Genomic DNA, 12,673 nt, shown 5'->3' with positions numbered 1-12,673 from the left:
GGCTCTTCCCTACGTAGCCCTGCTGATTGTGATGCTTTTTTTCATCTATGCTGTGATCGGGATGCAGGTGAGAGGCACAGGGGTGGGATTTGGTCTTCAACAGATGCCCTGAGCCCGATAGCATCTGGGAAGATGGGATGGTGAGGGACTAGGTCCTCTGCCAGGCACTCCCTGGGACTTTGCACATGATGGGACCATTTTACCCTGGTCTGCAAGGATGCTTACAGCCCCAGCAGCCTCCTCCCATCCCCAGGCTGCAGCTAGGGAAACTGAGGCATGCAGCAAATAGCACTTTCACAGTCAGCAGCACAAACTAGACACACAGTCACCAGTGCTTGTGCCTGGTTCATAAGACCTTGTCTCCTTGGCCCAGATGAAGTGCAGCGTAGACGGGCATTTTCAGCATAGGCAGGAATGTCAAGGAGCTCATGAGCCCCAGAGCACCCACACCCCGGTCTCAGTCTCTTTTGGGGTCACCCAAAGCCAAGTAAACAAGAGGAAGAGGAGCTCAGGGACAGGGGTGCTCTGGAAGGTGGTCAGTGCCTGAGAAAGGGTGCTGGGGACCTGACAATGTGATTTACAGATGTTTGGGAAAATCGCCATGGTGGACGGGACCCAGATCAACCGAAACAACAACTTCCAAACCTTTCCACAAGCTGTGCTGCTGCTCTTCAGGTCAGTCTTGTCTTGGCGAGTGAGCAGCTCCAGAAGGGAGCTGGGCTCAGAGTCGTCATGGGAGCCCACCAGCTTGAAGTGAGGGAGACCAGCATTTCTGTAGTTGACTTCTTTTTTGCCCTACAGAAAAATCTCTTGCAGCAGTGGAAGCATTTCAGGAGTGACCGTCCGTTTGCCTAGTGTGGCTGAGCTGCAGGAGAGAGGGGCACTTTGGGGTTTCTATTCTGAATGTTTCCTTCCCAGACTGGATTTTAATTTGTGAATTGTGAGGAAAATCAAGGGGAAGCAAGAGCTCAGCCCAAGGCTTTCCTTGACTCCAAACACTTCACTTTGGAGCTTTCAATAGCAGACTCCCCACAGCAGCACAGCAAACCCAGGATCCTGACCGCTCCTTTCCCAGTGGCTCCCCGTTCCCCTGTGTGCTGGGCTGGCCACAGCCCTCCCTGCATGCCCAGCTCATGTCCGGGACCCACACAGACCAGCAGGCATCCCCTCTCCCCAGGTGTGCAACCGGCGAGGCCTGGCAGGAGATCCTGCTGGACTGCAGCTACGGCAAGCTGTGCGACCCTGAGTCAGACTTTGCCGAAGGCGAGGAGTACACCTGTGGCACGGGCTTCGCCTACTTCTATTTCATCAGCTTTTACATGCTCTGTGCCTTCCTGGTATGCTGGCTCCCACGGGGCTCCCTTTGGCACCCCTGTCCTGGCCCTGGGCAGCCCCTGGTGTTGAGTTAGCCTTGCATCTCGTGGGGCTGAGCCCACAGTACCCTCTTCCTAGGGGCATCATCCCCCAGCCCTGCTGTAAACCTGGCACCACACTCCTGTGGGGCCCAGCATCCCCCGTTAGTTCCTTCCCACAGCCCCCATGTGCTGCCATCCAGATGTGTCTGTGTTGGCTCTTGCAACACAGCGAGAGGGAAGAGATGCCCTGTGCCTGCTGCAGCCTTTCACATGATCTCCTTGGGTGGGAGGCCCATCCCTGTATGGGGTGACCCACAGCATCCCACAAGCCCCTTCCTCCCAAACACATCTGACTGTGTCTTCCTGTGGCCCTGGCCGGGCCCATGGGCAGCACTGCCCTGCTCCATGCTGCCAGCTGCGAGCGCTGTCACCATCCCTCTGCCTGGGGACCTGCTGAGTGCTTGGCCCTGCCGTAACTTGCATCCTTCTCACCCACTCCTCTGCCCTCAGATCATTAACCTTTTTGTGGCCGTCATCATGGACAACTTTGACTACCTCACACGCGACTGGTCCATCCTTGGTCCCCATCACCTGGATGAGTTCAAACGGATCTGGGCTGAATATGACCCCGAGGCCAAGTGAGTGACAGGGGCTGAGTGGCACAGAGGGGATAGTCCACGGGGAGTCTAGTCTAGGGAAGTGGGCTTCCCTGAGACATGCATGGCAATATGTGAGCTGTGGCACTTGTCTAAGAGTTAGATGCCAGCATCTCAGAGGTGGATGTGGACTTGCCAGCTTATTCCAGGGCTGATACAAGCCATCAGGATGTTTGGGGACACGAGGCTTCCAATCCCCTCTTCATCCAGCCCTGGTGATGCTGCCAACTCTTCCCATGCCACTGCGTGCCTTTATCTGCTATCCAGTGCCATGGGAAACAGCTGCTTTCCCCAAGAGGAGCATAGGGAAGTGTAGGGATTTGCCCACTGCAGGAGCACGGGGCAGGCCACAAGGATGAACCCACCCAGCCGCTGCCCAAACCACTGTTCCCCATGTCTGCCACCACACTGCTGATGCAGTTTGTTGCCTCCACAGGGGCAGGATTAAACACTTGGATGTAGTGACTCTGCTGAGACGTATCCAGCCTCCCTTGGGCTTCGGGAAGTTCTGCCCACACCGTGTAGCTTGTAAGGTAAAAGCCAAGGGGGTGGCAGGGTGTGTGGGCACAGGGGCACCTTCTCCAAGCTGTTTCTGCATCCTCCTCGGGGAGGCTGAGGGTGACAATCCAGCCAGCTTCCCAGTGTCATGTTTTATATGCATGCTCTGACCTCTGGTTTAATGGAGGGGAGTATTCTGAGGGCAAGGAGAGATGCTGTTAACCTGCATGGAGCTGATGTGTTTCAGCATCCTGAACATAAGGACTTGCCAGTGCTCACCCACACACCGAGGGGTACAGCACTGGTGCGCTGGTCTCTGCCCGACCTGGAGCCCTCAGTGCAGAGGGTCTCCCAGGCCACACTGGGGTGCCCTACATCTGCATCTGGTGTAGGAGGGCAATGCTCACCTGAGTACCTGGCCACATCAGCTGGGCCGTAGAATTTTTTTTCCAAGGGCTGATAGCACTGAGGGAGCTGGAAACACCAGCTCTGTAGGCATGAGTACACTTTTCCTGCCTTAGCTCATTCTGCACGAATCCAGGGCTTGTGTGAGGCTCACGTGTAAACCACATGGGCAGGGGCTCAGGCACTGGTGTAAACCCTCATGAGTCTTGGGCAAACTCATTAGGAGGTTTGATCCCCAGATCCCTCTCAGCAGCCTGGGGCACTTTTTGGAGGGTGGAGCACAGTGCAGAATGACTCCCATCTCCCTGAGAGCAATGCTGTGTCTCTTGCTGGCTGGTTGTTTAGTCTGAAGTAAAGGAGGCTCAGGGGAGACCTTATTGCTCTCTACAACTACCTGAAAGGAGGTTGTAGCGAGGTGGGTGTCCATCTCTTTTCCCAAGTAACAAGTGATAGGACGAGAGGAAACAGCCTCAAGTTGCACCAGGGGAGGTTTAGGCTGGATATTAGGAAATATTTCTTCACTTAAAGGGTTATCAAACATTGGAACAGTCTGCCCGGGGAAGTGGTTGAGTCACCATCCCTGGGGGTATTTAAAAGACGTGTAGATGTGGCACTTAGGGACATGGTTTAGTGGGGGGCTTGGCAGTGTTAGATTTATGGTTGGGCTCGATGATCTTAAAGGTCTTTTCCAACCTAAATGATTCTATGATTCTATGATTTTCTCCCATGGCACTGGTGCCCCATAGGTTGGGTTATTTCCACAGATCTGACTTGGCTCTCCCCACAGCTTGGTCTGGTTTAGCTGGCTGGTTAGGATGAGTGATGTCACTGTCCCTGGCCCATGCGCTGCCAAGCAGTGGTGCAGAGCCCCATGGACCTGGGCAGAGTGGGCAGAGCTGGGAGGGCTCCTTGGCCAGCAGCTCAGTGCCCCGAGCAGAGCCTCTCCCCGGCCAGCATGGCTGCCCTCTGGCCAGAACAGGCTGTCTGTTTGTGGGGAGCTTCCAGCCTGCTCTGCCACCTGGGGTCACGGTTGTTGGTTTGCTGTGCAGCGTCTAGTCTGCATGAACATGCCCCTGAACAGCGATGGCACCGTCACCTTCAATGCAACCCTCTTTGCGCTGGTGAGGACAGCCCTCAAGATCAAGACAGAAGGTAAGTGATGCTGCTGTCTGCCTCTATGGCCTGATGGGGGGACCTTCTCTTTGTGCTGCAGGGTACTGGTTACACACCGTTCCCTGACTCTGTCCAGGGATCTTAGGGCACTTGCCTATGGGGCTAGACCCTCTGGTGCAACCCTCAGCTTCATGCCATGAATTATCTCATTGGACCAGAGACCATGGGCACATGCATGGGGCTGCTCAGGCCAAGCCTGGAGGACAGTATTAGTTGCAGGCACTTGTTGCAGCCCTGAAGAGCGAACCAATGCCACCCCAGCTGCGTAACTTCACCCTGAACAGCTCAGGAGTGGTTCTGACCCAGTTGCCATCCCTGCCACGATGCACAGCCACTAGGCTCTCTTCCCGCACTGTTAAGTGTAGTCTGATCTCCCCCTGCCCCTGGCATAGCACCACCTGCTCCAGTTTTGCATTTCCCCATCTATTTATAATCTCAGACTGGAATGGTAGGGGATGGATCCTCTTTGAATTTAGCTGTGCTGGGGAGGAGTTGCTTTCACCCTCTTCCTTGCCAGCAGCATGGTTTGGAAAGCCCTGCTCTGGGAAGATGCCACACCAATTTGTTTCCATGCCTGTGGGTCACACGAGCAGCTCTGTGGCTGGGCTGGGGCAGCCAGCTCTGGCAGGAGGTGAGGCTGGGCAGTGGTGGGCCACTGGGGCTGGCATCTTCCAGCAGCATGGCACGGGTGACTTCCCTCCAGCTGGGGAGGGGAACATGGCCTCCAGCACAGTGCAGGCAGCCCTGGGAGTAGCACAGGAGATCTCGGAGCACACATGGGGACAGACTGGGACTGCAGGCGAGCAGGAATGGTAAAGCCTGTGAGAGCACCAAAGGGAAGGTCAAAATCTGTTGTTGATCACCAAAGCAGAGACGGTGGCACTAATGCTCCACCCATTTGCTAGGCCTGACTCACTCTATAGTTAAAGTCTTTTTGCTAAAATCAAAGTCTCATTCTTACAAAGCTCATTTTTGCTGGGTGGGGAGGCTAGAGGAGAGCTGTCACACCCTGGAGGAGCCTGGCCAGGTTTTCACATGCTTTGTCTTCACCTATGTTCACGTTCCCCTGGGAATGAACCACTCTCCTGCTTGCTTTTCTCGCAGGTAACTTTGAGCAAGCCAACGAGGAGCTCAGAGCCATTATAAAAAAAATCTGGAAGCGAACGAGTATGAAGCTTTTGGACCAGGTCATCCCACCTATTGGAGGTATGTCACCTGGTGGTACTTCCCAGAGGGGCAGAGCAACACCTGGTTGAGGTCTCAGCTGCTCTGACAACTCGGGGCCTTGTGATAGGCAGTATCATCAGGTTGGTTTCCTCCTCTTCAGATGATGAGGTGACTGTGGGCAAATTCTATGCTACTTTCCTCATCCAAGAGCATTTCAGGAAGTTCATGAAGCGCCAGGAGGAGTATTACGGGTACCGGCCCAAGAAGAATCCTGTGGAGATCCAGGTTGGTAGCGTGTGGATGGTGTTGGAGGGGTGACCCTTCCTGGGGGCAGGTAGGGTGTGGTGGGGCGCTCTAGAGATCAGGGAAGAGGCTTCCCCAGCTCAGGAAAGTCCAGGGTGACTTAAAGAGACAGAGCTGCAATGACATATGGGGACCTCTGTGCCTCAGACTCTGGCAATGAGGTGGCCCCAAGTGAACCAGCACTGAACTGGCCATGAGCACTCCACCACTGAGGGTGACCTTAGTCTCCAGGGTGCAGGTGACTCCGGAAGCAAAGGAGATTTTTGGCTCTCTGTCCCACTGGCTTCAGCTGCAGAAAGAGCTCATCAAGGTCTGATGCCTCACCAAGCAGTTTTAAGACCTGGAAACCCCCACCACAGACCAATGTCTGTGCTGAATGCTGCTCATCCAGGCCTTTATCCGCCAACTCTTCTCTGTTCCCAGGGCCTTCTTCCTTTCCTCACCTTAGCAGTGTTGCAGATAGTTCTGTGTGCCTGGTGCTCTCTGTATCATCTCTCATTGCCTAGTGCAACATCAAGTGGAGAGGGGATGATGTGGCTGATCTTGAGCAGGACCACTGCAGTCAGAGAAGCCTGCACAGCAGCCCTGAAGGATGCTGTCAGGGTGGGATGGGAGAGGATTTATGTGCCTGGCCAGAGCAGCTGGGATGTTCCCAGCCTCTCCTGACCTTATAGGGAGGAAACCACTTGTAGAGATAAAAGACCAGGCCCCAAAGGTGCAAGGCAAGGAAAAGAGCCAGGCTCCAGGTCAGGTATCTCCAGATCAGGGACAAAGGCACAGCTACCCCTTGGGTATCACCAGCCCGACCCTTCGTCAGGCTGCCCTTAGCATACCCCGTTGTGGGACAGCATTATCCCAGAAGCTGTTTCACCAAGCACAGAGCCAGCCAGCTGCAGGGCGACTCATGGCCTGTCCCTGGTAGGAGACATGGCAGGGCAGCATGGCTTACCAGGGGAGTATGCTTCATGTTTCCCTTTCCAAAGCCCGGTGTGAGACGGGTGGTGGGGCCAGGCCACATCCAGCCATGCCTTCTTGTCCCCACCAGGCTGGGCTGAGGAGCATTGAAGAAGAAGCTGCTCCTGAAATCCATCGGGCCATCTCTGGGGACCTGACTGCTGAGGAGGAGCTGGAAAGAGCAATGGTGGAGGCTGCCATGGAGGAAGGGATATACAGGGTGAGTGCAGCCCTCAGGGCACCCCAGGTGGTTGTGGTCCCACCCAGTCCCCGTTTCGATGTGTTGGTGGTGGGTCATCATGGCTACCAGCAGCTGGAGGACAATCCACAGAGGTGAGCCTGACCATGAAAGACAGTATGGACCACAAGGATGGACCAGCACTTCTTTCCTCTCCCTGAGCATCAGGACATCCTGGTTGACCCATCCTGGGCAACCTGCTCTCTGCCTCAGTTTTCCCTCTGTAAGAGGACCCTGCTCATATGCCTGGCAGGGATGTGCTGAATGTTTACCCACAGGTTTGGAAGGCCCCATTCACACCTTCTGCCAGGCTAAGGCAGGACAGCTCAGGTGTCATCATCACCAGAGCAGGAACGGATTCACTTCCTACTCCCTGGGAGTCTTTGAGACAGCCTGGGCAGCTGTGGTGTTGCAGGGTTGCACCTTGTGCTGTGTCCACAGGTGCCATGGGCTCAGGCTGTCCTACAGAGGTGGCAGGATTTGTCATGCACAGGGCTGGCTCTCATCCCAGTGCTGCTGCATGACCATCACCCCTCAGTGCCTCAGTTTCCCCACCTGGGCAGTGAGGCTTTTGACACCATGCGGTCTGCGAGGCCTGAGCAGAGAGACGAGCAGAGAGACTGCTGTTCCAATGGGCACCCCCACATGTCTCCTCCCATGGGAATGGCCCCAGAGCAGCCCAGAGCTCCAGGCCTCCTCTGATGCCCTTCCTGTCCGTTGCAGAGGACAGGTGGCTTGTTTGGCCAGGTCGATAACTTCCTGGAGCCCAGCAGCCCCCTGCAGCCCCACGTGGCCAGCCAGAGGCCCCTGCAGTTCACAGAGGTGGGCAGCGAGGACCTCGACTCCCCCGTCTTCCTTGATGACTTCCCCCAGGAAGGCAACACCAACGTCAACAATGCCAACAGCAATGACTGGCTGGAGGGGTAAGGGCTGGTGAGCCTTGCGTGGGCAGGCGAGGAGGGGCAGAGCTGGGCCATGCCCGGTGGCTCCCAGCGAGGCTGTGCTGGCAGCTGACTGCACGTCAGTCTTGCCCAGGGGCTCTTCATGCATGGGTAAGGTCTGGAGAAGTGGCTGAGTTGCAGCACTGAGGTCCCTGCAGACTTGGGGAGGAATCGAGCGCTGGCCATGGAATTGGCTGCATGAACACAGGAGCTTTGTGCAGAAATTCAGCCTGTGGGGTGTGGGGCAGGGCCTAGGCAAGGGGACAGGGAGGGCAGAGCCCCCTCGCTGGCCCTCCCAGACATGGCCCTAGAACATGCAAAGTAGCTCCAGGGCTGGTGTGTGGTTCCGCACATCAGCGTGTGTGACCCTACACGTCCTTCTTGTCCTTCCCATCACTCCTTCATCTCGGTGCCATGAGGATCGAGGTGGACAGCAGGGCTCCAGGGATTGCAGGAATGATCCTTCCCCACCAATCTCTGAGTGCCAGGCCCAGGTAGGGGCCATCAGCACTTGCCTGGGCACAGGTACAAGGGACAAGGGTTACCAATGTAAGAGGATGTACTTAATCCTACTTCTTGGGGTCTCCACCCTGTTCATCCATCCCACGTACCCCTCCTGGTCTGCCCCCCCAGCTGCATTCCCCAGGGTGAAGAAAGTGGGGAGGGCTGCACCCCTGGGTGGAGCTTGTCTCGGTGCATGGTCCCTGCTCAGGCTGACCCACCTGCCTGCCCTTGCCAGGATGGAGTACGAGGACGAGGTGCTGAGGAAGATGGTGCCAGCAGCACCCAGGCATCCAGCGCGGGGTGAGTCTCAGCATCCCAACTCTTCTGGGGGATCTGGACCAGCCCAAGGGAGGCCAGGGTAGGGGGAAGGGGCTGATGTTGGCAGGCAGGAGGAGGAGATGCAGACCTCAGCAACTTGGAGGTTAGCTGAGAGCCCCGAGCACAGTGGGACCTGTCTGGGGAGCTCCAGGAGATCCTTCTCCCACCTTCCCACCCTCTGGGATGATGGAGCATGGAGCCAGTGCCTTGGGCTGGGGGAGAACTGGCCACCCCCGGGCAGCAGGGCCACAAGACCGTGTTCGTTTCCACAAACAGGGACTTCTTCTTCCCAACTATGAGTGAGGAGCCAGCACGGCGCAGTGGGCAGGCACTGGGACTTCAGTTGGTCCTGAATCCCTATACCCTTTGGTTCCCCCAATCTAGTTAACCTATTCCCAGCTGATCTCCTCTGGGTGGCAGTGGTGTCCTTACTCTTGTGCCCATCTGATGTCCCCACCTTTCCTTCTCCCAGAGCGCAACCACCCCTTACCCATGGAGAGGCTGCAACGGAGGCCGAGCAGGAGGCGAGGGGCCACCTCTGGGGGTCACCCATCATCAGGGCTGCACCTTCTCCCCCAGGAGGTAAAGGGGGCAATGTATGTCCAGAGGCAGCAATGCAGGGGACATGGATGCACCTCCCTCCCCTCCTGGGAAAGGCTGTCACAGCCATGCTGTGGAGGAGCTGGTCTCTAGGGCTCCCCGCCATGAACTCAGCTTTGCTGGAGCTTTCCTTTCTGATCAGCTCGGGGAAGGAGCTGGGTCCCCACACCACTGCTGCAGTGGGCACAGGGTGCTCATCCAAGCTGTGACAGCTTGAAGCAGCATCTCTCTGGTTCCCCAGCTACCTCCAGAGCCAGGGCAGAAATAAGGGGTGCATCAGGTTTGTTCCCACACTCCCCTGGCTGCCCTTGGCTGGCCACAGTGCCTCATCACCTGGCAAGTGCCAGGGCAGGACATAAGGGATGGTTCCCAGCTGTCTCTGCCCACACGGCCCTGCTGGTCCCATTGTGGGTGGTGCCTTGGACCCAGGAGCTCCAGCAGGATGGGAGTGCGTGTCCAGGCTGGGGACAGTACCTGCAGCCCCCACATTAACATGGGAGAGATCTTCCATGGGCATTGCCCAAGCCCAGGCTGCAGCTCTTTGCTCCTCTTGCCCAGCTGCCTCGAGAGGATGGCATTGTGATGGGAACGGCATCCAGCTCAGGGTACCAGTGGGGTGAAAGCAGAGACCCAAGCACATCCTCCACCCCGGCCATCACCTTTCTCATTCAGGAGGTAAGGCAGGGGCACAGCCTGGCAGAGGGAAAGGCAGGGCTGCCAGGGAGTGAAAGGGGCTGGCAGGGGTGCCATGCTCATGCCAAGTTGGGAGGTTGGAGGGCAAAGCTTAGCTACGAGGGTGAGCAGCAGGTATGTGCCAGTGCAGAGGGCAGCAGGGAAAAGGAGGTGAGGGTGGGCTGCCTGCGGCCAGGGACACTTCTACAGACTGAGCACACATTGGTTTGTGACCCCATCCTCCGCTGCAGGCTCTGATCTCCGGGGGCCTTGCGGCTCTGGCCCGTGACCCATCCTTTGTAGCAGTGACCAGGGACGAGATGGCGGCCAGCAGCCAACTGGAGATGGATGAAGTGGAGAAAGCAGCTGTGGAGCTGCTAAAGGGAAGAGAAACACTGCAGGGCACAAAAACTGGCTCTGCCTCCCAGGACACCTTGACGGCATCACCAGCCAGCTCCCCAGGGCTCAGCACAGCCCCTTCCCAAAAGACCATCACTGCCACTTGGCTGTGAGCTGCCTGCTGATGCAGCCCAGCTGGGCCCTTCAGGAGCTTGCAGGGGATTACTGGAGCAATGCTGCACTGCTCCCCCTCTCTGCCTGAGGTCCTGGTGGGATCTGTCCAGCTGCAGGGGGATTTTTGGGCCGGGTCTCCAGGATGCTGGTGGACAGGACAATGCAGGGTCTTGCCAGCAGGGTCTTGCAAGAGCTGGACAGGTCATTAAAGTGTTCCTGCTGTGTGACTCCGTGGATCCCCTGTCCCCTCCTTCCTCTGCCACCCTGCCTGCACAGCCCGTGCCAACAGCTGCTTGGCTGCTCGCTGCCTAGCCCAGCCTGGGGAGGGGCCTGCAAATGCGAGACCACATTTAACCATAGCTGGCAGTGATTCCTGTGGCAGCCTCCAGTCCCCATGCTGAGGGAGGTCTGTCCCTGCTCCCAAGTGCTGCTCATGCCTCAAACAGCCATTTTGAGGGTGCCAAGCTCTGGGGGTCTCCTGGTATCCCAGCAGCTGGACCCAGCATCCTTACATCTCTGCTGGAGCCTATTCCTCCTGCTTGCAGCCAAGCCTGTCCTGTGGGGAAGAGGACAACTGGCTTGGGCAGATCTACCTTGGGCTAGGGCAGCAGGCAGGCACAGGCTTTGTGCCAGAGTGAGGCCTAGGGGCTTCTTGGCTCACTCTCCCAGCTGGGTAAGAAACTGGGGATGGGGCAGAAGCATGAGAGCATGTCCCGGTCAGTGCAGCAGCCCTGGGTCTAACCGCCACTGTGGCGTGATTTCTGTCACTTCAGGTATCTCCAAACACCACTCTTGGGCTCAGGCACCCACCACTCAGCCCAGCCCGCAGGAGGGTTTCATCCAGCCCACAGACATCCCCGCTGCTCTGCGGGGGACAGGCCAGAGATGCCACAGCCAGGAGAGCGTGGGAAGCACAGTGCCTGCTGCATGCCTGTGCCAGCGCAGCCCAGCACGGTCCACTGCTGCCTGGTATCAAGTAGCAGCTGAGGTTATTCCTCTCCAGGAATGGGTCTGCCCAGGGGTTTTGCTTTACAGACCTCAGCGCCCCAGGCGGTGTCTGGGTGCTGAGCACTGGGGCAGCCTGGTCTCTCCAGGCCACCTCTTTGCTGGGATCTTGCTCCAGAGGGCCCCCAGTCCAGCCAAACTGGGCAACGCAGGGCTCTTCCTTGCCTAATATATATTAAAATGCAGCAAACTGATGGGTCCCAGGGGAGGTGCTGAATCAATAGCGCTTGCCTGCTCTCCAGCAGGGCATTTATTTGTTAACTTAATAAAAGGGAAATGGCTGTTGCTGAGCTCCAGCTGCAGCCTGAGTGCCAGAGAGCCCATCTTGTACAGGGGATGTGGCAGTGCAGACAGCTTTCCCCCAAGGGGGATGCAGGCAATCAGCAGGGATGGCGTAGGGGCAGCCGCTGCATCCCTTGCTCCTGCTTCACTGCCCTGGGGCAGGACGTATACTCCCTTACACACTCACAAACACATCCACCCGCTCCTGGGGAAGGGGTGTGGGGTGGTGGCCAATGAGGCTCTGGCATCTGCTCTGCCAGGGGAATGTCAAGGTCGTGCTTCATTAGTTACAAGGTGAATGGTGATGGTTTCCTGGTCCCTTTAGTGAGGTGTGGGACTGCGTGTGCCACTTTCCAAGGCAGGTGGGTGCTCACTGGGGACTCCAAACATGAAGGGTGACACTATGGTGTCACATAGTGTGGTGATGGGGCAGTGCCTCCGTACCCTCTCCTGGGGTCTGGGGCTGCACAGGGGCTGATTTGCTCCAAACTAGCATCTGGGGGGTCTTTCTTGAGTTGATTTCTAGCTGAATTGGGGGACAGATCTGGCTTGTGACATGGCTGGCACAAGGGTGGGAGTAGGAAGCAACACCACGGCATGGTCACTGCCTGAAGCTCTGCCTGGAGCTTTGGTGGGGAAGGGTTCAGCCTCAGAAAAAATGGCAGCTCAGGGTGGGAAGTCCCCAGTCCCCATGCAAACATGGCCCCCAGGGAGAAAAGAAAAGAGATGCCAGCTCCTCACATCCTTGCAGGACAACAGACAGGCTGTATCTTACCCATCCCCATGATGCTGTACCAGCATGAGGTGCCCTGGAACTTAACCATCCCAGCAGATGCCAAGCCAGCTCCCCCAGGGAGCAGAGCCCTGTGCACACATGGCACGTGGCCATGGTACCTTGGGAACCTCAGGAGAAGCACAGGTAGATGGGGTGAAGGGACGGTGCTGTTGAGGTGAAGGCATCCAGACCCCAGAGCAGAGGGCAGGTGCTGGGCTCTGTGCTGAGCACAGCTCTGACTTTATTAGCCGTCAGCCACCAGTGCTGGCATGTCTCGGCTGTCCTAGAGCAGATGGGCAGCCTCTCCCAGGACA

The 12,673-nt window shown here is 57.2% G+C and overlaps 1 protein-coding gene across 1 annotated transcript in view; it reads left to right on the top strand.

The window, feature by feature from the left end:
• CACNA1S (calcium voltage-gated channel subunit alpha1 S) overlaps positions 1–10,443 on the top strand; it is a 50,095-nt gene extending 39,652 nt beyond the window's left edge. Inside the window, exons 31-44 of the mRNA XM_075521743.1 lie at positions 2–67; positions 584–675; positions 1,178–1,337; positions 1,866–1,993; positions 2,448–2,544; positions 3,964–4,066; positions 5,192–5,293; positions 5,415–5,539; positions 6,603–6,731; positions 7,473–7,672; positions 8,430–8,494; positions 8,985–9,094; positions 9,671–9,787; positions 10,036–10,443. Of these exons, the coding sequence (XP_075377858.1) occupies positions 2–67; positions 584–675; positions 1,178–1,337; positions 1,866–1,993; positions 2,448–2,544; positions 3,964–4,066; positions 5,192–5,293; positions 5,415–5,539; positions 6,603–6,731; positions 7,473–7,672; positions 8,430–8,494; positions 8,985–9,094; positions 9,671–9,787; positions 10,036–10,296 (1,755 nt within the window). The 3' untranslated portion in view covers positions 10,297–10,443. The remainder of the gene's footprint in view (position 1; positions 68–583; positions 676–1,177; positions 1,338–1,865; positions 1,994–2,447; positions 2,545–3,963; positions 4,067–5,191; positions 5,294–5,414; positions 5,540–6,602; positions 6,732–7,472; positions 7,673–8,429; positions 8,495–8,984; positions 9,095–9,670; positions 9,788–10,035) is intronic.
• The last annotated feature ends 2,230 nt before the right edge of the window (positions 10,444–12,673 follow it).

Source organism: Mycteria americana, chromosome 20, assembly GCF_035582795.1.
Source record: "Mycteria americana isolate JAX WOST 10 ecotype Jacksonville Zoo and Gardens chromosome 20, USCA_MyAme_1.0, whole genome shotgun sequence".
Taxonomy (NCBI): Eukaryota; Metazoa; Chordata; class Aves; order Ciconiiformes; family Ciconiidae; genus Mycteria; species Mycteria americana.
This window is presented reverse-complemented; position numbering and strand designations above follow the sequence as displayed.